Source organism: Dermochelys coriacea, chromosome 6, assembly GCF_009764565.3.
Source record: "Dermochelys coriacea isolate rDerCor1 chromosome 6, rDerCor1.pri.v4, whole genome shotgun sequence".
NCBI lineage: Eukaryota > Metazoa > Chordata > Testudines > Dermochelyidae > Dermochelys > Dermochelys coriacea.
In genome coordinates, this window is record NC_050073.1 from 78,270,389 (window position 1) to 78,293,871 (window position 23,483).

At 40.4% G+C, this 23,483-nt stretch overlaps 1 protein-coding gene across 7 annotated transcripts in view; it reads left to right on the forward strand.

Moving 5' to 3' along the window:
- The window catches only part of G2E3 (G2/M-phase specific E3 ubiquitin protein ligase), a 52,725-nt gene extending 40,582 nt beyond the window's left edge, over positions 1–12,143 (forward strand). For 4 of the 7 annotated variants that reach the window (XM_043516380.1, XM_038406384.2, XM_043516382.1 and 1 more), the window contains 6 exons: positions 350–496; positions 7,642–7,952; positions 8,668–8,849; positions 9,189–9,361; positions 10,325–10,524; positions 10,826–12,143. In XM_043516380.1, coding sequence (XP_043372315.1) covers positions 350–496; positions 7,642–7,952; positions 8,668–8,849; positions 9,189–9,361; positions 10,325–10,524; positions 10,826–11,058 — 1,246 coding nt within the window. In that variant the 3' untranslated portion in view covers positions 11,059–12,143. The remainder of the gene's footprint in view (positions 1–349; positions 497–7,641; positions 7,953–8,667; positions 8,850–9,188; positions 9,362–10,324; positions 10,525–10,825) is intronic. The other 3 variants (XM_038406386.2, XM_038406383.2, XM_043516381.1) reach the window with 1 other exon arrangement.
- Positions 12,144–23,483: the final 11,340 nt, after the last annotated feature.

The following is a 23,483-nucleotide window of genomic DNA, read 5'->3' on the forward strand; positions in this document are numbered from 1 at the left end:
TGAAAAAATGGAAGTTACAATATTTCCAGAGATAGAATTTATTCCATTTTCTAGTGCTGAACAGTGGTGGTAATGTCAGTATTTCTATGGTTCAGAAACTATTTGATTATATAAAATAGAGTTGGGTCTGAGGAATGCAAGGTAAATTATTGATAAAATTTACTTCAGTGTCTTCTAGTCATTGCGACAATCAATTATATGTTGAAAATTATGGTAAAGAAATAGATTGATTCCATGGCTTTATAGTAATGTAGGGCTCATTAAATCGCATTTGAGATAAACAGATCTACTGTTGCTTCCAAATGAATGTTTACATAAAGTTCAGAATGAGAAATTAATTTTGTAATAGCTTTTCCCCTTCCAGGTCACCAAAGATGTTGTGCCAGAATAGCTTGACTCCTTGTACATTATTAGACCTTCCAGCATCTAATAAGATGGTTATGTCCATATCCCCGCTGATCAATTCTTCATCAAGGAATCTGTCAGTAAGAAGAATGTAAGTTAATATTTCTTTCATATTGAACAAGGATCTCTAGATTGGAGTAGTCAATTATTTATTTATTGTTTTTTTTATCAAGGCCCAAATTTCTTGGTCAAGGTCCAGAGAAATGTGTTTCACACTGCAATAACAGTGATAATAAGTAAATGAAAAGTGTTCTGTTCAAAAGCATCTGGCAGTCTGGGTCTGCTCTAGATTGTATAAAACGAATTTTTTTTTCTCCAGGATGGATATGGATATCCATATCCATCTATCTATCTATAATATAGAAAGTGCAAAATAGAATGCTTAACCTAAGAACTTGCTGAAAATCCTGATTTATGAAGTTCTTCGAGTGCTTGCTCATGTCGATTCCATTCTAGGTGTGTGCGTGCCCACATTCACAGTTGTCAGAGACTTTTGCATTAGCAGTATCCATAGGGCTGGCTGTGGCACGCTCTGGAGTGCCACACTCATGCTGCGATATATCAGGCACCGCTGGCCCTACACCCTCTCTGTTCCTTCTTACAGCCCGTGACAGTTCGTTGTAGCGCCTGGTCTTGCTTAGCAAGAGCATTAGCGGTTCTTCACTGTTCAGGTCGTTCTCCTTTGTTATTTAGTCAGTGATTAGTTAGCTGTCTGGGCTGGGACTTTGTCCTGGAGCGGGCATGCTCTGCTCCCCAGGCTTCAAGACACATTCTGAGTGCAGCTGGCCAATGCCCATCAGCAACCCATATGAGAGATGTCTGAAGTGTCTGTAGGAGTCCCATAGAAAAGACAAGTGCCATATCGGCAAAATCTTTCACCCCCAAACTCAAAAAGAGTAGGACATTCGATTTAAGGGTCCTCGTCATGGAGGCTGCTCTGCGCCTGGCATCGGAGCCCTCACACTCAGACTCCACATCTGGTACTTCGGCATAGGCACACAGTGCACTACTGGCACCAGCTTCTGCCCAGCACCATTCCCCCTTGCCAGTACTGAAGAAGCGGTCCATCGCAGGCACCTCATAAGGTTGGGAAGAGGACCTCAGTTAGGCCTCGTGCCCGCAACAGAGGCTCTCAGGGGTATCTCTGGTCAGATGCCTTAGCCCAGCCGGGGTCTACATACTCCTTCAACAGGCCAGAAAGCCATTCCGCCTCCACAGTCATCCAGGTCTTGGGGTACCCCTCCATCCGGCTCCTACAAAAAGAAGGACAAAGATGTGTTTTAAGCGACTCCACCAGTCATCGTCTCCTCCACCTGCCAAGCCTGGTCCTTCCAGGGACCAAGGCAGCCAAAAGCAGTCATTTTGAGGGTGGCACGAGGACGATGCCCCAGTCACTGTACCAGATCCATTCCCCATCTTCCTCAACCCCCTCCGCCCTGTCCAGTCTGCCTGGTCCCATATCACCTTGGACCGCTCAGTGCTCGACATGATCTTGTCAGGCTATACCCTGCAGTTTGTAGCCGACCAATCCTTCCATCCCCCTTCCTCATCCCTCTTCAGGGACCCTTCTGACGAGCAGCTCCTCATTCATGAGGTCGAAAACCTCCTGTGCCTAGGGGCAGTGGAAGAGGTTCTGCAATAGAAGAAAGAGGATTTTACTCCTGCTACTTCCTCATTTTGAAGGCAAAAGGGGACCTCGGACCTATTCTAGACCGGTGTCTCCTCAACATGTGTCTCAAAACATTGAAGTTTCTTATGGTCTCCCTGGCCTCCATCCTCTCGTCCCTGGATTCAGGACACTTGTACGCCACCCTCGATTTTAAAGGACGCATATTTCCATATATTCCCGGGGCAACGGTGTTTCCTTCATTTCACCTTGGGCCGGCACAATTTCCAGTTCATGGCGATGCCCTTTGGTCTCTTGTCAGCTCCAAGAGTGTTCATCAAGTGTATAGCACCAGTGACCGCTTACCTGTGACTTCTGGGGGGTCCAAATCTACCTGAACATCGACAACTGTTTGATAAGGGGCCAGTCCTCCGATCAAGTGCGGAGGCATCTCGCTCTGGTCTGTTCCACCTGCTGCGACCTGGGCCTAATAATAAATAACAAAAAGTCAACCCTCACTCCAGTGCAATGCATACAGTTAATTGGGGCAGTACTCAACTCCACTCAGAGCTTTCTTCCCTGAGATTTGGTTCTGAGCCATGGTGGACCTCATCTCGTCTCTGAGTGCCCATCCATTCACCACCACCCACATGTGCCTGAGACTGCTGGGTCACGTGGCAGCATGCATTTACATGGTTCAGCATGCGCGATTCTGTCTTGGGTCCCTACAGGTGTGGCTGGTTTCATTCTATGTACTCAATCGGTATGGACCGGGTGCTCAGGATTCCAGATAGTGTGTTGTCATCCCTTACCTCGTGGCAAGATCCCGCGTCGGTGTTGGAGGGAGTCCAATTCACAACCCCAGTTTTGTCAGTGACGGTCATTTCTCATGCTTTGGGGAGCCCATCTGGGCGATCTCAGTACTCGGGACCGGTGGTGCATTCTCAATCGGGCCGTGCACATCGACGTCAGGGAACTCGGCGGTTCGCCTAGCCTGGCAAACTTTTTGAACTCGCATACAAGGCTGAGCGATTCAGGTCCTAACAGACAACAACATAGCCATGATCTTCTATATCAACAGACAGGGGTGCCAGGTCATCCGCCCTCTGCCAGGAAGCGCTTTGGCTCTGGGATTTCTGTCTGCAGCACAACATCCATCTTGTGGCTGCTCACCTCCCAGGGACCGGAACACTTGGGTGGTCCACCTAAGCAGGACATTCTTGTCTTGCCACAAGTGGTCCCTTCACCTGGAGGTGGTCAGCTCTATCTTCCACAGGTGGGGAACTCCCCAGGTGGACCTATTTGTGTCCAGGCAGAACAGAAAATGCCACATCTTCTGCTCATTCCAGGGCAAGGACAGGGAATCACTGTCAGACGCCTTCCTCATCCTGTGGTTGGGGGCTCTGATGTACTCCTTCCCTCCAGTGCCATGGCTCCAAGTCCTCATGAAGATCAAACAGGACAGGGAAGAGGCCTTCCTCATAGTGCCGGCATGGCCACGCCACACTGGTTCAGCACCCTGCTGGATCTCTTGGTGGCAATCCTCATCCGGAGCCGCTCAGGGCAGACCTGTTGTCCCAGAATCATGGCAGTCTCCTGCCCCTGCACCGGGTGACACTTCATGTGCAAGAATGGCAGTGCTTGTCCGAGGTCCAGTGAGTCCTGCTGGGCAGTAGAAAGCCCTCCACCAGGGCTACCTACCTGGCCAAATGGAAGCGATTCACATGCTGGATGGCAAATAAGGGGGTCTGTCCTGAGCGAGCCCCGTTGCAGCTCATTCTAGACTACCTCTTGCACCTCAGGCTCCAGGGCTTATCACTCTCATCCGTCAAAATCCATCTAGCAGCCATCTCAGCCTTCCACCCACCCCTCGAAGGCAGGTCGGTTTTCTCTCAGGATATCACCGCCAGATTCCTTAAGGGCCTGGAGCACCTCTACCCGCATGTCAGGGATCCTGTTCCTCTGTGGGACTTGAATCTGGTCTGTCGTGGCTTACAGGTCCTCCCTTCGAGTCTCTGACTTCCTGCTTTCTCCTTCTCCTCTCCTGGAAGGTCACGTTTCTGGTCGCGGTGATGTTGGCCTGCCAGGTATTTGAGATTTGGGCACTCACCTCAGAACCATCTTACACGGTCTTCTACAAGGGCAAGGTCCAGCTAAGACCACACCTTCCTTTCCAAGGTAGTTTCTCAGTTTAATTTTAGCCAAGACATTTACTTACCGGTCTTTTTTCCGAAGCCGCAAGTCTGAGGAAGAGTGCAGGCTGCATGCCCTGGACGTCCAGAGGGCTCCAGCCTCTATATTAGCCTCTCTAATTCTATATTGACAGGACCAAACCATTCTGTAAGTCGACGCAATTATTTGTCTCTGTGGCCGACAGGTTGAAAAGTCACCCTGTTTCCGCTCAGAGAATTTCCTCTTGGATCACAGCCTCATTCGCTTCTTCTATTGTCAAGCAAAGTTGTGGCCTCGCAGCAATCATCACTGCCCATTCTACCAGGGTGCAGGCCTCTTCGCCAGCCTTTTTGACCCAAGTGCCTATTCAGGACATCTGTAGGGATGCCACCTGGTCATTGGTCCATACCTTCATGTCCCACTATGTGCTTACCCAGCAGGCCTGGGACGATGCTGGCTTCGGTAGTGCAGTACGGCAAGCCGCCAAGCGGTGAACTCCAAGCCCACCTCCATAGATACTGCTTGTGAGCCACCTAGAATGGAATCAACGTGAGCAAGCACTCGAAGAATCAAAAACGGTTACCTACCTTTTGTAACTGTTGTTCTTCAACATGTGTTGCTCATGTCCATTCCATTACCTGCCTTCCGACACCTCTGTTCGAGTTACCAGTAAGAAGAAACTGAGAGCGCATAGGGCTGGCGGCATCTATCGCCGCATGAGCGGAGCACTCCAGAGGGCGCCACAGCCAGCCCTACAGATATTGCTAAGGCAAAAGTCTCCGACAACTGCGTATGTGGCTATGCACACACACCTAGAACGGAATGGACATGAGCAATACATCTTGAAGAACAACAGTTATGAAAGGTAGGTAACCATTTTTTCTCCTGGGCATTTAGTCAAGTATTAATAAAAAGGACTTGTGGCAACTTAAAGACTAACAAATTTATTTGAGCATAAGCTTTCGTGAGCTATAGCTCACTTCATCGGATGCATTCAGGGAAAAATATAGTGGGAAGATTTATATACACAGAGAACATGAAATAATGGGTGTTACCATACACACTGTAATTAGAGTGATCAGGTAAGGTGAGCTATTACCAGCAGGAGAGCGGGGGTTTGTAGTGATAATGAAGGTGGGCCATTTCCAGCAGTTGACAAGAACGTCTGAGGAACAACGGGAGGGGGAGGAATAAACATGGGGAAATAGTTTTACTTTGTGTAATGACCCATCCACTCCCAGTCTTTATTCAAGCCTAAGTTAATTGTATCCAGTTTGTATCCAGGATTTCCCCTCCTTCCCCCCCCCCCCCGCTCTCCTGCTGGTAATAGCTCACCTTACCTGATCACTCTCGTTACAGTGTGTATGGTAACACCCATTGTTTCATGTTCTCTGTGTACATAAATCTCCCCACTGTATTTTCCACTGAATGCATCCAATGAAGTGAGCTGTAGCTCACGAAAGCTTATGCTCAAATAAATTTGTTAGTCACTAAGGTGCCACAAGTCCTCCTTTTCTTTTTGCGGATACAGACTAACACGGCTGCTACTCTGAAACCTGTCAAGTATTAGTTTTTTGAGGGGAAAAAAACAAACGTAGCCAGAAAATATACATATGTACTTAAAGAATATCTAGTACAGAAATTACTGGAAAAATTATCTTTACTGTTCCATGATTTCTGTATTTAAACTTCCTCAGTTTACACACACACAACAACCAGCACTAAAAACTCAATCTGAAAATAAACCTGTATTCTTTTTTGTGCACTGTACATTTGCACTTCTACAAATTAGAAACCGATCCAGTGCCAAGACACCACATTATTATTATTATTTTTTTAACATGTTCCGGATTTAATTTACCTTACTGAACTTATGTTTTAAAAAAAAAAATCATGATTTCCCCTCAAATTTTGTTTAGTTGCTTTTAGCAGTTTGTCACAATTATAACTTTTCATGAAGCTTTTTGTGTAATTACACAAATTTTGATTTTTCTCTTGTTTCCTTCTTGCTCATTTTTCATCTTGAGTTCTGACTCAGATACATTTTTTGTGAGGTAAAAAGAATTCTGACAGGAGTTGGGGAAATGTTCAAAAAAGGTCATCCCACAAGATGCACAAATTAAAAATGCATTTGGTTGGGGGTAAGAAATGGATAAGGAGTCTTGTTTTGATTGGTGTTTGGATTTTTTATAGCTGATGTGTCACCTTTATTTTCTTGCTTTTAAATGTTTCTTGATTCTGCAGGGATAAAAAGAACAGTGTTAGTGAACGGCTGATATTTGACACTTTTTAAAGAGTGAATGTTAACTTAGTTATAAATTTGTCTTGATCAGACTCTCAAATTACAAACTTTTCAAATGTTTTCATATACTTTGAACATTGCTCAAATAATATAGTGATAGTTTGGCTCAAGTGAGAATTTTACTGCAAGAAGTAATAAATATAGTGAAGCTAAGGCAGTTTATCAATTCTAATGGAACTTTTGTAACTAATTTTTTGTTACTTTAAAATATATGGTTCCAACAGTGTTCTATTTGAAATCATTTATTAGAATATCTCAGAAATCATTGAAATTGTGTTCGTTTCTTAAGTTAGAGATTTTACATCAGACTAAGTATTTGGCTTTTAAGTGTTTATCTTTACTAGCATCTAGAATGTTCATGTAACTCCATCAGGGCAGTATGTTCCAATGTACTTGTTACAGTCTGTGGTCCTTTATCTTTATAGGGTTGCTACTTGTCTAAGTTTTCCCCAGGATCATCCCTTTTTTGAGATAACTAACTTGAGAAATTTCTAAGGGTGCTCTGTACACCTGGCAAGCTGTCCAGTTTTATGGGCTCAGGCTCATCTCAGATGTTGTCCCCCTTTTTTTTTCTTCTTTTTATACTGCAGAGAGGGCAACACTAGCTTTTAAGGTTAAGGAGTTGTTGTCTCCAGGCAGTGCAAATGATGGCAAGGGGTCTGTCAGTCAAGCATCATGTGACTACTTCCTGGAGAGTATATAAAGGGAAGTTCTTGGCTTATTCTCAGGAGAACAAGAGTTGAGAAAATACCTTGAGAGAAGTCCTAGGGGATTGCCAGGAAGGACTACCAAGAGGGAAGGATGTATCCTCTCACTACATTTTTGATGGGAAGTGGGACAAGCCTCCATTACCCAGTGTCTTGTGTTGTTTTGAGACTTTTGAATCTTGTGTTAATTAATAAAACCAGCCCTGAGAAAATGGACATGGCACTGAATTTGAAAGTTTGGGCTTTATTTTGACTATTCCAGCTGGTGAGTCTGCCCATTGGCTTGCAGTAACTGATAGGAACTTGCTAAAATTTCAGTATCCACAGATGGGGTGACAGAAGGATAGACTTTCTGATTCAGAAAAGTTGATCTACAATTCCTTATACTGTAATTTTCAATAACCATATATCCTGTTTCATTCAGAAATGTGCTCGTTTGTGTCTTGTAGGCAACTAAAAATACAAAAAAGAGAAGCTTCTAATATACTGAGGGAATTAAAGTTACAGGTTAATACAAAAACCACAAGACTGAACATCAACAGAGACAATATCTGGAATAGTGCCTTAAAAGGATTCAGAGGGCGAAACTTCAATCCTGCAAACACTATGGAAGTGAAGTTCACAAATTGCAAGGGTAGAGTAGGGACAGATGCTTTTCATGGATCAAAGCATGAGTTTTTCCAATTATTAATGCTTCATCTTCAGAATTCATCACTATTTGAGGGCTCTTCCTCAAAGAACTTATCTCTTGATTCTCAAGGTAAATACAGCATAAATTTTATAGTAAACAGTCTGTCAAAAGTAATTTTCAGTATAATAGACACCTGCTGGGGGGGGGGCAACCCTGTTAATTCTGATAACAAGATAAAATGACCAGGAGCCCCACAAAATAGAAGTAGATGTGTACCAAACTAATTTTTCCTTTTACTATTTTTAAAATGTGAGTTTTGGGGTAGGAATTTGGCAATGAATAAGTTGTCTAAGTTCTTTACTGCTGATTTGGTGTGGTTGGAATGCTTGATAGTAACGTTACCATATGGATGTAGACTTGCAATGAAACTTGGAACGCTTGATCTCTGGACCTAAATAAGTTGAAACAGGAAACACTCAGTTTACCTTTTCTTTGCACTTTCTCTTCCCTCTGTTTCTTCTCATCTCTCTCCTCCACTCCACTGTATTTATTACTTCTCCAGAGCTGCTTGAAGTGCTATTTCCATGCCTCAGAACTGAGTGCTGTGTAGGATAGAGAGGGGGAGAGCTCCACTGTGATTGGGCTTGGCTTGGCTTGAGGAGGGGCGGAAGGATGGAGCAGAGAGCAAGTTGCTCCTTCTCTTGGTCATATCCATGAACTGTTGTCAGTGTTATTGTCTCAGCCTTAAGAGTTTGTCTTGTGTGCATATTAATATGAGAGAGTAGTGATAACTGTTGCAGATCATAGTTCATTATTAATTCAAATATACTTTCTTTATTTGCAGCTATAAAAGAGAATTTATACTATGAAGCTGGCAAAATGATTGCAGTTTCTTTGGTTCATGTTGGTGTACCTCCCAGTTTCTTTTCCAAAACTCTGTTTAACTGTCTTGTTTATGGACCAGAGAATGTGAAACCAAAAGTGGAAGATGTTGCAGATTTTGATGTAGCACAAACAATAAAAACGGTAAATAAAGTGCCCCACCAATGGTGTTCTCTTGCTTTGGAGCCTTGAAATGCTAGACTTGAGCTTAGACTTTGTGATAGGCATGTTTCTGGCAAGTATTGAGGAATAGTATATGATTGACCAAATTCAATGTATGACTATTGTCCTTTTAACATACTCCCCATCCTATTGGCAATACATATGCCTCAGCCAAAGGTGCTCAGATACTAAGATTATGGGGGTTGTAGAAGTACTTGCTAGGAAAAGATTACTGATTCCAGACTTCTAAATTTTATATTTATTTTTGGAACATATATGAAGCAAACAAATACCTAGTAAATGTTTTATTTCCTGCTGTAGATAAAATCATCAAGAACTCTGGCCAGCTTAAAATCTACAATAAGTGACTGCTATGAATACCTTACTATTGCTGGATGTTTAAGACCTATGACAACTCTAAGTGATAAGGATATGTTGGTGAACGACTTACTGATCTATCATGTAATTAAGCGAGTTCATTCACCTTTTGAAAGGTTTGTTGTGGAAGTTTAAAGTATTCATTTTTACTTATTAAAATATTGAGAAGCATTGAAATTGCTTATGACTAGTTGTGGAATAAGGTACTACTCAGTGTGGGAGAGGCTATAGTAATTGTGGATGCAAATTTTTTACACAGTTGCATGTACATTTTTGGGCATGGAATCATGCACACTGAATTCTAAAAACCAGGTCTTGTACTGCATTATACATTTTTCTGAAATTGCTTTGGATAGCCAAATACAGTTAAAATTATGTTGGATTCCTATCCACCTGTCTCCCCTCCCTTTAAGTTTACTTTAGATTTTAATATAACTATCACATTTAGTTAAAACTAAAGTTTGAAACACATAATCTGTCAGCATATAGTAGAGAATTCAGATCTGTAAACCTGCCAGTCAAACTTCTAATACCCTTTAGTATCTACAAAGAAGCAAAGAGAAATCACTATGGAGGAAATCAAGGAAGTTCAATATTTAAGAATTTTATAATTTTAGTCCTAAAAGGACAAAAACCCAAATTATAAATTTTCTAAAAATATTTTTTATAAAACCTAAGATTAACAGATGTCTCCTCAATTTTTGAAAAAAAAATAAAATAAATTTTTTAAAAATAAACATTCCCAAGCAGTCAAGGAACCTGAAAATGGCAAATTTAATTGTGTTTTTTTTATAGTGTAAACCAAGAGAGATGCAAAAAAAACCCTCTACTTGTAACTGGATTTTCAAAACTGTTACATTTTTAACAATCTAAACTGGTGTTGGTAACATAGGTTAAAAAAAAATTTAAATGAATACTGTAAATGTAAAGTAGGGAAATACTTCTCATAGGCAGGACTCTCATAATTATAGAAAACTTATATTTACCAGCTTTCATAAAACAAAATGTATTGTGAAACATTTTATGGCAAAATTAGTTCTTTGGTGACTTTCTAATGCCACCTCTTTTTATAATTCCAGCTTTAGGCAAGGTTTGAAAACTCTTGGTGTACTGGAAAAAATACAAATGCATCCTGATGCGTTCTCTAGCATATTGTGTCACAAACCCGAGAGACTTTCAGCAAGAATTCTTGGTGATCTCTTTACAATCCACTGTTTATCAGGTGTAAACAAAGTCAAAGGTGTTGATTTCTGGATGGGTTATTTACAAGATGTGGAAGGTAAGTGAACTCTGTTTTTCCTCATTACTTAGTTCAGTTAGCCACAGGAGTGGATTTTTTGGTTCAGTCCCTCCTCTGCATCACCACCTTAGATTTCCCTCAATTAAATCAACGTTTTTTCTTTGCATCTTTTTTCTTAGTGAAAACTTTTTCCAATGTAGTTTTGTTTCTAATTGCAAGTATACTCAGGTTATGGATATGCAAAAGGCTGTTAATCAGTGTTCTTCCCTGAAATGCCTATTCGGGATAACTTATGAGTAACTGAGAATTACTGTATAACATTTAAACTTTTTTCTTTTAGGTGGTGAGTCTGCAGCAACACTGGAAGATATTCTTGTCTTTGCAACTGGTACCAGTTCTATCCCACCCATTGGTTTTGAGCCTGACCCCTCAGTTAAATTTCTGCATATAAAATACCCTGTTGGAAACAGACAACTTAACTGCTTAGAACTTCCAATAACAAAGACGTATGAGCAGTTTAAAAACAAAATGGACTTTGCCATCAGCAGCACACTAAGACTAGAAGTCGAATAAATTTTTTTTGTTACTAAAGTCGATGTTGCAAATTCAGTTTTTCTGTTTGTGGGATGTTTCTTGTGAGCTGCTATTACATTTCCGAGCATTGACACACTGTTTTCCCATCTCAGTTTTCCCCCACTGGTTTACAAAAATTGCTTTTGTTGTTTGTCCATAATATTGCTCTGGTTTGGAATTTACCCGATAGTCTCAGCCCAAAGAGGATTTTTGTAATCGGTCATTTTAAATTACAAAGCTGTTTTAAAAAGTTATATTGGTTTAATGCATATGCTCACAAATCGAACTTGTTTGGAGTTTTTTCAAGTGGAAAATTATAAATGGACAAGTTACTAGACCAATAGGCTAAAAATATATTTAAATTTGGAAAGTCAGTAGTTAATGTACTTGGGTGCTGAACTTTTGAAGATTATACTACAAGTTATAGAAATTAAAATTGATATAAAGACATTTTCAGGCTCAGATTGGGTATGTAATATTTTTAATATCTATTGAATCATGTTCTTGTTGAAGTCAGAGTTTTCCCCTTGATTTCAAGGGGAACTGTCAGGATCACACTTAAACTGCCAATTTTGCTATAGATAAATATGCAAGGTTATAAGCATTTTCAGCATGCTGTTCCCTATCAGTAAGTATAGGTAATGCTCTACACATTGCGGTAACATGATTTATCAAAGTCAAAGCAGGCACATTTTAAGGGTGATCAGCTCTAGATTTTTATAATGTCTTTGAAATAGCGGTGATGGGGCACTGCATCAGTTCTTCTGTGGGTGTTTTTTCAGTTTAATGACATTCAGTAAATATTTTTTCCTTTTTAAATATTAATGATGTGTTCAATCCACAAAATACAGAAAATTTGGAGTTTAAGGCTATTATACTGTGTCCTTGGAGAAATCAACCACAGTTCAGGGGAGACCGAGGAAAATAATGAAGTTTGAGAACTAAATTTGCTTTTACTCTAAATTTCTTGATTCTTCGGGATTTAAATCAAATCTTTGTCATTTTCACATAGATTTTTATATATCAGTGTTACACTATAAATTGTTATGCAGAGTCAAAGGAATAAATAAAATTCAGAAGTAAAAGATCTGAAAGTGTGATTCTAATAAGTGTTTAAAAACTAAACATGAAATTGTTAGCCTTACAGATATTTCTATAGTTTATTCCCACTATGCTAGTTAGAACTGGATGTTCACATTTTACTTACACCGAATTGAGAGTAATTTTGATAATAGCTTGCACTATAATTGCTTATTATCATTTATCCTGATTCTTGTCCCAAAATTCCGTTGCAATCAAAGTCCAGCACGTCCTTTTTATGCTAAACACTGTTTTTTTTCTCCGTTGTTACTGCCTTTTGAAAAGCATCAGCTACAGTAGGTTCATTTAACAAACTTAATATTTGCAATTCTATAGAAATTGTGGTACCATTCTCTTCTCAGATACTGCAGTGGCCATGGATATCTGGATCAATTAATGTTTAGTTTTTATTGAGATGCACTGTAGCTCATTCAGAATTAAAGTAGTACAGGAAACATTTTGATGTTATTAATTTTAAAGATTTTTTTAATTAGGAGGGGGATGGAGATGAGTTACTTGATTATGTACCTATACAGAAATCTCCTGTTGGAGAGAAATAAGATTGTATACTTTGTTAGTTGATTGTTTTACACTTTTGATATTTCTCTTAAAATCTGTTTTCTTAGTATGCAATTGTAGATTGAGCTTATTCTTATTCAATGGCTTTTTGTTACTTAGCCGTCATTTTTTCCTATTAATCTGGTTATCTACTCTATATCTCAAAGGCCATCTTATTTATAATTACACATGAACTCTTAACTATTCAGATTCCGTGAAAGATTAAAAAATATATATATATTAATCACTTAGAAGCAAGCTTACTAATAGATTACAGGCAAGATTCACCACTTTGTGCTTAAAAATCAACAAAATAAAACCCAATCCTCCCACATCCCCCCTTTCCTCCCTCCTCTCCAAAAAATCCTGCACAAATACGAATATAGTCCAAAGGAACTCTTTGTGGGAAAGAAAATCCTGTTAGTGATGCAATGGATGAATCGATTTTAAAGAAACCTCAGCTAATGCAGTTTTTTCAAACTGACTGGCTGAAGACTTTTTTTTTTAAATGGGAGCTGATTAGTTGCATGCTTTCTCTTTTTTCAGCTACTAAACTACATTAAAATGTATAATGCTTTGTAACTATCTTTAGTTCATGTAAACTATTCTAGCTACCACTGAAATGTTCTGCAAGTATGAATGGAATTTGAGGTGGTCCATGAGACACACACTGTTAAAATTTGGCACATTATGAAAAACTTGGAGAATTCTCAAGCTCAGATTGGCTTATTTAAACATTTAAGATACCTGAAAGTATTTTAATGACTGGTACAATTTATCTGTTAAGCCAAAAAAAACTTTTCTCCAGATTCTTGCAACTACTACAGTGGTTTTTTTTTTTTTTCAAGCATTTCTCCCTGAATTGTTTTTTTTCCGTTGTTAAAACTACAAACCGTATCTGTCAGGAAATGTCTGGAGGGTGTGTAGTTTTTAATTTTACATCTTAGAATCTCTGAAAATGTCTGGAGTATAGACATTTATTTGTATTCTTCAGTGACATTATTTCTTTAACTACTTTGAAAGTAGTCTCCCTTTCAACATTTAAAAAGCATACTGAAGTACGTCAGGATCTTACTCTGGTTGTGGACCAAAAGTCTGGTAGGCTCTCTTTTTGAAACAAAACTGATTGTATCTCAGAGTTCCACTGACTAGTTATTAGAAAATGTTATTCCATTTGTTCCGATATTGTATACGCAATGTTCTTGATTTTAATTCTTGTTTTTTCTCAAGAAACTGTTCCATGTGTTCTTTCTCTCCATTATTCTGAGGATCTCGGCTCTACTTTTTATACTATTGCTTGACTTCAGAAATGTCTACTACCATTATAGTGAAGGCCTATGTGCTCTGGCAAGTTTTACCTAACTTTCATGGCAAAGGTTTCTGTTTTCTGTGGTGCTCCACTGCTCAGAATTCTGCAGCAGACTCTTAGTTACATTGAACTAAATAAGAAAATTAATGGAGCAGCTAGTGCAATATTCCTTGTTTGTTGTTGCTTAATTTGAGGTTTCACTTATTTTGTGGTGTGCTGCATATTTTTTTTGACAAGAAGCATGTAACTGGTGGATGTAATGAGGGGGAGAGCTGGTGTTTTTAGCAAAAGAACAACTGTTGGGCATTAGGCACTTGAGAAGGCACAGGAAGTGTAAAATCAATATTGACATTTAAATGTTAGATTTTGGATAGATCTCAAATTGAGATGAATGGAAACAGTACACATCTGATCTTTTTGGGTGCTGTTGTTTCAAGTTTTCTGCTGATTTAAGACAACAGTTAATTTGTTTATTTCTGGGTAACATTTAGAAGGCTATCTTGACAACTAAAAAAGCAAGACATTTTCATCATGGTTTAAGTGTAGATTCTGCTGCATAATTGTGTGGCAAAAGGTGGAATATTTAGAGAATTCTACAACTTTAGAATACTCAGGACCCTGAATATAGCTTTGAAAGATCTTAACTTCTTTAGTTTTGAAAGTCTCATAGTGGTTCGTGTTCTCATTCCTGGATTATGACTTCGCAAAATTGGTAAAGAATATCTCCTTTCTTGTAGTGTTTTTGTTATCTTCCTGAAGCACAAAACTCTTTCATTGGAAAGTTGAGGTGTAGAAATAGTGAGCAACTTATGTTACTATGTCAATGAACTGCTAGAATTAAATTTTTAATTTATATAATACATTAAAATTGAATATGCTCAGGTAATTTGCCATTTTACAAAAAATAAATATTCAATTGTAGCAAAACTAGGAGTTAGGAAAGCTGCTTATTTTAATCTCCAGTATTAACAGTGTGTTATCTGTTATTCATAAAATATAATGGCTACTTACTACACAATTTCTATAATAAGCATACCTTTGATAAGATTTGTGATTAAGGTCAGAAGAGGGATCATCATAGTCATCTAGTCTTACCCTCATACACAGGCCATAGAACCTCACCCAGTAACTTCTGTGTCACGCTCATAACTTCTGTTTTGAGATCTGCCATATTTTATAAACAATTTATTATTTGTTTTTCTTGGAAACTTTATTATAAATCTTCGATTACAGTATTTTAAAAATCTAGTATTAGTCTTTTGAAGTTTGTGGATCTACATTTTTGAAACTAGGAATAGTCAAAGTCAAATAAGATGGCTGAGAGGAAGTCTTGCCAAAAAAAATCTGTCTGGTGTCTTTTCTTTTTTTTTTTTTTTTTTTTTTTTATTGTTATTAGCTAAATATATTCAGAGTGAGAAGTTTCAGAGTAGCAGCCGTGTTAGTCTGTATTCGCAAAAAGAAAAGGAGTATTTGTGGCACCTTAGAGACTAACAAATTTATTAGAGCGTAAGCTTTCGTGAGCTACAGCTCACTTCATCGGATGCATTTGGTGGAAAAAACAGAGGAGAGATTTATATACACACACAGAGAACATGAAACAATGAGTTTATCATACACACTGTAAGGAGAGTGATCACTTAAGATAAGCCATCACCAGCAGCAGGGGGGGGAAAGGAGGAAAACCTTTCATGGTGACAAGCAAGGTAGGCTAATTCCAGCAGTTAACAAGAATATCCGAGGAACAGTGGGGGGTGGGGTGGGGGGGAGAAATACCATGGGGAAATAGTTTTACTTTGTGTAATGACTCATCCATTCCCAGTCTCTATTCAAGCCTAAGTTAATTGTATCCAGTTTGCAAATTAATTCCAATTCAGCAGTCTCTCGTTGGAGTCTGTTTTTGAAGCTTTTTTGTTGAAGGATAGCCACTCTTAGGTCTGTAATCGAGTGACCAGAGAGATCGAAGTGTTCTCCAACTGGTTTTTGAATGTTATAATTCTTGACGTCTGATTTGTGTCCATTCATTCTTTTATGTAGAGACTGTCCAGTTTGGCCAATGTACATGGCAGAGGGGCATTGCTGGCACATGATGGCATATATCACATTGGTAGATGCACAGGTGATCGAGCCTCTGATAGTGTGGCTGATGTGATTAGGCCCTATGATGGTATCCCCTGAATAGATATGTGGACAGAGTTGGCAATGGGCTTTGTTGCAAGGATAGGTTCCTGGATTAGTGGTTCTGTTGTGTGGTTGCTGGTGAGTATTTGCTTCAGATTGGGGGGCTGTCTGTAAGCAAGGACTGGCCTGTCTCCCAAGATCTGTGAGAGTGATGGGTCGTCCTTCAGGATAGGTTGTAGATCCTTGATGACGCGTTGGAGAGGTTTTAGTTGGGGGCTGAAGGTGATGGCTAGTGGCGTTCTGTTATTTTCTTTGTTGGGCCTGTCCTGTAGTAGGTGACTTCTGGGTACTCTTCTGGCTCTGTCAATCTGTTTCTTCACTTCAGCAGGTGGGTATTGTAGTTGTAGGAATGCATGATAGAGATCTTGTAGGTGTTTGTCTCTGTCTGAGGGGTTGGAGCAAATGCGGTTATATCGTAGCGCTTGGCTGTAGACAATGGATCGAGTGGTATGATCTGGATGAAAGCTAGAGGCATGCAGGTAGGAATAGCGGTCAGTAGGTTTCTGATATAGGGTGGTGTTTATGTGACCATCACTTATTAGCACCGTAGTGTCCAGGAAGTGGATCTCTTGTGTGGACTGGTCCAGGCTGAGGTTGATGGTGGGATGGAAATTGTTGAAATCATGGTGGAATTCCTCAAGAGCTTCTTTTCCATGGGTCCAGATGATGAAGATGTCATCAATGTAGCGCAAGTAGAGTAGGGGCATTAGGGGACAAGAGCTGAGGAAGCGTTGTTCTAAGTCAGCCATAAAAATGTTGGCATACTGTGGGGCCATGCGGGTACCCATCGCAGTGCCGCTGATTTGAAGGTATACATTGTCACCAAATGTGAAATAGTTATGGGTGAGGACATGACTTTACCACTCGATCCGTTGTCTACAGCCAAGCTCTACGATATAACCGCATTTGCTCCAACCCCTCAGACAGAGGCAAACACCTACAAGATCTCTATCAGGCATTCCTACAACTACAATACCCACCTGCTGAAGTGAAGAAACAGATTGACAGAGCCAGAAGAGTACCCAGAAGTCACCTACTACAGGACAGGCCCAACAAAGAAAATAACAGAACGCCACTAGCCATCACCTTCAGCCCCCAACTAAAACCTCTCCAACGCATCATCAAGGATCTACAACCTATCCTGAAGGACGACCCATCACTCTCACAGATCTTGGGAGACAGGCCAGTCCTTGCTTACAGACAGCCCCCCCAATCTGAAGCAAATACTCACCAGCAACCACACACCACACAACAGAACCACTAATCCAGGAACCTATCCTTGCAACAAAGCCCGTTGCCAACTCTGTCCTCATATCTATTCAGGGGATACCATCATAGGGCCTAATCACATCAGCCACACTATCAGAGGCTCGTTCACCTGCACATCTACCAATATGATATATGCCATCATGTGCCAGCAATGCCCCTCTGCCATGTACATTGGCCAAACTGGACAGTCTCTACGTAAAAGAATGAATGGACACAAATCAGACGTCAAGAATTATAACATTCAAAAACCAGTTGGAGAACACTTCAATCTCTCTGGTCACTCGATTACTGATCTAAGAGTGGCTATCCTTCAACAAAAAAGCTTCAAAAACAGACTCCAGTGAGAGACTGCTGAATTGGAATTAATTTGCAAACTGGATACAATTAACTTAGGCTTGAATAGAGACTGGGAATGGATGAGTCATTACACAAAGTAAAACTATTTCCCCATGGTATTTCTCCCTCCCACCCCACCCCCCACCGTTCCTCGGATATTCTTGTTAACTGCTGGAATTAGCCTACCTTGCTTGTCACCATGAAAGGTTTTCCTCCTCCCCCCCCCCCCCCCCCCCCGCTGCTGGTGATGGCTTATCTTAAGTGATCACTCTCCTTACAGTGTGTATGATAAACCCATTGTTTCATGTTCTCTGTGTGTGTGTATATAAATCTCTCCTCTGTTTCTTCCACCAAATGCATCCGATGAAGTGAGCTGTAGCTCACGAAAGCTTATGCTCTAATAAATTTGTTAGTCTCTAAGGTGCCACAAGTACTCCTTTTCTTTTTTCAGAGTGAGAAGTAACCAACCTTAGTTCTACTTCAGGCTCTACAGCATTAAATGCAATGCAAATCTTTAACAAACTAGGTTTACAGTTCCTCATTAAATAGCTTCCTCACACTTGGATATACATACACAGAGTTTAGTATTTAAAGAGGAGTGTTCAAAATATGCACAGGAGAAAATGGAAAATTGTCCTAAATAGGGTCATTAATCCACCTCCTCCAATTCTGTGGTTTATACTTTTTTTTTTAAAGTGCCAATTGATATAAACTAGTATTTTTTCCTCAACTCCAGAAGCTGCAAAATGTATTTTATTTTAGAGTAGCTTTGTTTCACTCTATCAGCTATATAGTAAATGATTTAAAGTTGTGGTATTATGTTATTGGATTGACATAAGGGAGTTGCCAATTCCATAAAAGGAAAATGGGAATCAAAAACTAGTTTATGAAAAGTAGCATGTTATATATTTTGGTTTGCTAACAAAAATGAATAAATATTTGAATTGTGGAAATATTAATGTTCTCTGGTAAAAAGTGCAGTATTTAACATTTTATGTAACACAAAGCGAATGTTTAGAAAAACTAACATCCGTTATGTATAATAATATGCATTATGGAACTTGCAATTTTGTAAATATTTTTGGCTTTGTTTTTTTTGGTTTTTTTTTTTTGGTTTTTGCCATAGCTGTGGGATACAGTGCCTGAAATCTGTTGCAGCTTCAAGTAACATACTTAACAGCTATAATATGTCAGTGTTGCTCCATGAAGTAAATACATTAATTGTGGGAGACAACTGTCATGTGTATAATATGTTCGAAGTGCAATAAAGTAACTAATGATTCAGTTAGTAAGCAGTTGTATTAAATATGTATTTTCTTCAAAAGCAGTTTAACTTCATTTTTTCATTTTGAAAATGTCTTGGTTGTGGCATTTATGTAGCATCCATCACATAATAAGTACCATACTAATAGGCACAGGATGGAATTTCTGAAAGTGCCTAAGGCCTAGATGTTCAAAGGTACATAGGCACCTAACTCCCATTGAGCACAAGTCCCATTAACTGGCAGTGCTTCAGTCACGTAGGCTTTTTAATATCCACCCACATTCCCTGACCTGACCAGGGTATCTTCCTTTGTTACATCCCTGCGCCATTCAGACTCACTTTCTCCCCATTTCCTCCAACATGCTATTGATTTTAAATATTCTATGAACATAAAGACGGACATACTGGGTCAGACCAGAGGTGCATCTAGTCCAGTATACTGTCTTCTGACAGCGGCCAATGCCAGGTGACCCAGAGGTAATGAATAGAACTGGTAATCATAAAGTGACACCATCCCTGCCCATCCTGGCTCATAGCCATTGAATACATTTAATTTCATGAGTACACGCTAATGAAAAATTAACTACTGTTTAATTAGTAGATCAAAAGCAAAGGTGACAAACCATTCAAGAAATGCACTACCTTGAAGATATGCTTGCTCATCTGACTTAATTTGCATAAAAATAGGTTTGACAGAATCATGTATTTGAGTGTTTGAAGCTTTCTTTGTTGGGTGTCAGTTGTGTCCGGTGCTAACAGCGTTTTTATAACTGCTCATAAAGTACATCAGCCTAATTAGACATAGACTTAAGCAACTGTCCAATGGACTGACAAGTCATTGCTTAACCAAGGTGATGTCCTAATAAATATGAAGCAGAATTGTACTTTGTGCATTTGGAGACACTGGGATGACTCTTACAAAAGAGGGCACCTACAGGAGTCTTGCAGACTGCTTTCCTAATATAGCTAGGCTAATTACTAATTTCACAGTAGCCAGTGGTGCAAACAGAAATCATTTCTTGCTGGTACTGCACACAAGGGAGGGCACATGACCCTCCATGTGACTCTTCCCAGCCTGAAGCCCCCACGCTCTTCCCATCTCCTGTGACACCCCCCCTTACCTGTCTAAAATTTTACAACTGCCAGGGCCTTTTAGCTTCTGCCAAGTATAGGGAAATCTGTACTTAACTGTGAAAGATAGTATTTGGAGTCACATGGGCAAGTTACATATCCATCACCCCCACCGATATTCTAGTTAGAACATTCACAAAAAGTCCACTAAGTGTAGACAGGCATTTTCCAAGGTCCATTGTGAGCTAAGTGTTCCTTAATGGGCCTTCAATTTGACTTGTCCCTTCGTGTGCTGGCTAAATACCTTGTGGGCGTTACCACAGGAGCAAACGTAGTAAACATAGCTAATATTCATAACTTCAGATAGCAAGATGAATATACATGCAAAAAAGTAGCATAATCATAAGTACCAGCTATTTCACCTACATGACTATTCCCAAAAGCGATTCTGAAAAATCACACCACGTACCTGAGACCCTATGTGCCAGCACCATGCCCCACTGGAGTTTTGTTATCTGTTATGTAATAACAGAGATGGAGCCAGTGACATGACCCCGTTTAGCATAAAAGGGCAAGGTTAATTTCTAGTTGTTCAGGTGTGACTGCACCATTAGTCAGTGGGGGCATACTGGCTAGCACACATTCAGGTTAATGGGCTTCAGTGTTTCTTTGCAGTTACCAGTTTTATGAACATTAAAAAGTTATGTGCTGAGGTGGTTTAAAGCATAACACAGGTTTTTAGGTTTGCAAATCTCAGATTTTATTCTTTCTTTCTTTATTGCTGGTCATAATATGGGAGGGCATCCTCTCCGCCCTTTGCTCAGGAGGTTATATATGTGTGTGTTGGAAGGAATTTTTTTTTCAGTAAGTGTGTACTGATTTTTTTTTTCTCTTAGAAGGCATGTAATTTTTTCAGGTTCACACTGATTAACACAGAAAACAATTGGGGCTGTTAAACTTTCTTAAAATTCCATAGAAAATTCCGTTCAGCTATATTTTCCAGTACAGTGATGAAACGGGTATTTGTATATACAAACATCAACATATTTAACTACTCACTTCCCCCAAAATATGTAGTCTGTTTATAGGGAATATGGGAGTTGGGTGAGGAGCCATTTCAGCATATGTATGACTTATTAAAAGACAATTTTTAAGTAGAACAGTATCCTAAACTGCATTATGGTGTTATACCCAAACATTGCATTTCAATGGGAGATTAACTTCCTTTATAGGAATAGAACAGACTCCGGAAACTCTTACCACAAAAGTGGTGCATAGACATGCAAATAGTAAGAGTTTCAGGAGTCTGTTAGACTAATTTGGCTGTGTCATAAATATGAAGGGAAGGGTAACCACCTTTCTGTATACAGAACTATAAAATTCCTCCTGACCAGAGGCAAAACCCTTTCACCTGTAAAGGGTTAAGAAGTTAGGATAACCTCGCTGGCACCTGACCAAAATGACCAATGAGGAGACAAGTTACTTTCAAAGCTGGGGGAGGGGCAGGGGGACAAAGGCTCTGTCTGTCTGTGTGATGCTTTTGTCTGAAACAGAAAAGGAAGGGAGTCTTAGAACTTAGTAAGTAATCTAGTTAGATATGCGTTAGATTTCTGTTTTGTTTAAATGGCTGGTAAAATAGCTGTGTTGAATGGGATGTATATTCCTGTTTTTGTGTCTTTTTGTAACTTAGAGGTTCCCTCTAGGCAAAACCTTACGTTTTGAATCTAATTACCCTGTAAGGTATTCACCATCCTGATTACGGAGGTGATTCGTTTACTTTTTCTTTAATTAAAATTCTTCTTTTGAGAAGCCTGAATGCTTTTTCATTGTTCTTAAGATCCAAGGGTGTGGGTCTATGTTCACCTGTGCAAATGGGTGAGGATTTTTATCAAGCCTTCACCCTGGAAAGGGGGAGTAAGGCTTGGGGGAGGATATTTTGGGGGGAAGACGTCTCCAAGTGGGCTCTTTCCCTGTTCTTTAACACGCTTGATGGTGGCAGCATAAGGTCCAAGGACAAAAGGTAAAAGTTTGTACCTTGGGGAAGTTTTAGCCTAAGCTGGTAAGAATAAGCTTAGGGCGTCTTTGATGCAGGTCCCCCTCATTTGTACCCTAGAGTTCAGAGTGGGGAAGGAACCCTGACAGGCTGCAAAGAAGAATTTTCTGTACACTGGGGACAACACCGGCTACCTGTCAGGCTGCAGAACTGGGCTCACATCAGAATCTAAACATCCTCTGGTCAGTGCAAGCAGAAGCATTCCTCTAATGATTTGGACTTGATGTGGTGCAGTATGAATGTCATTGATAATTCAGACCAATGGGAAGAAACAGAATCAAAACCATTGTTTAAACACCTTCTGTCCTGTCCCTCTTCCCCTTCCCCCTTTTGAGGACTCCTGACCAATCTAACAGCACAATGCATACGTATGCTAACAAACTTAAACAAAGCATATGCATTGTGCTGTTAAAGCTCTGTAAAGAATGAATGCCCTCCCTAACCCTGTTCTGCCCCAAGTCTTTCAGGTACCTTGTACTCCCTAAAAAGCTCTTGCCGGTGCTGCGTACTGGAGAGTACCACCCGACATGCACTACGGCCAGCAGCTATGGGTGAAACGTAAAATGTTAAAAGAGCATTCTGGTTGCAGAATCAAAGATAGGAAGGGGCGGTATTTAAGATGCGTTCCCATAACCGCTTTCCTTTTGTCCATGTTTCAGAGTAGCAGCCGTGTTAGTCTGTATTCGCAAAAAGAAAAGGAGGACTTGTGGCACCTTCGAGACTAACCAATTTATTTGAGCATAAGCTTTCATCCGATGAAGTGAGCTGTAGCTCACGAAAGCTTATGCTCTAATAAATTGGTTAGTCTCTAAGGTGCCACAAGTCCTCCTTTCCTTTTGTCCCTGGTGTGTCTTATCCTCTTCGTACGCGATTCTAGGCGATGTTTCCCTATACGCGCTATTATCCCCAAATGTACTGCTTCCCCCCTAAGCAGGATGGAGAACTGCACCCTGGAATTGGTAATATCTATTCATGACGTCGTGTCACACCGGTTCCTACGCTATCCGCCTTTACTCGACAGGCGCAGGCTGGAATGCGAGGCTCTCCGCTCGATGCTGAGGGCAGCAGGGGCGATTTCTTTTCATGAGACTAGGCGGGTCCGGGCTAGGAGCCAGGACGGCTTATAGCGGGCAGCTCTCCGCGTTAGGGCGGTGAAACGAGCAAATCCCCTGTATACGATGTGAACAGAGCGGCTCCCCCGGCACGCGGGCTGTGGGTCGGCCCCCTCAAGCTCCTCCCCCCCGCTCAGCGCCTCATCTCCACCCCGCCTGCCGGACCAGAGCTCAGGGGCGTGGCCGGGCGGGGCC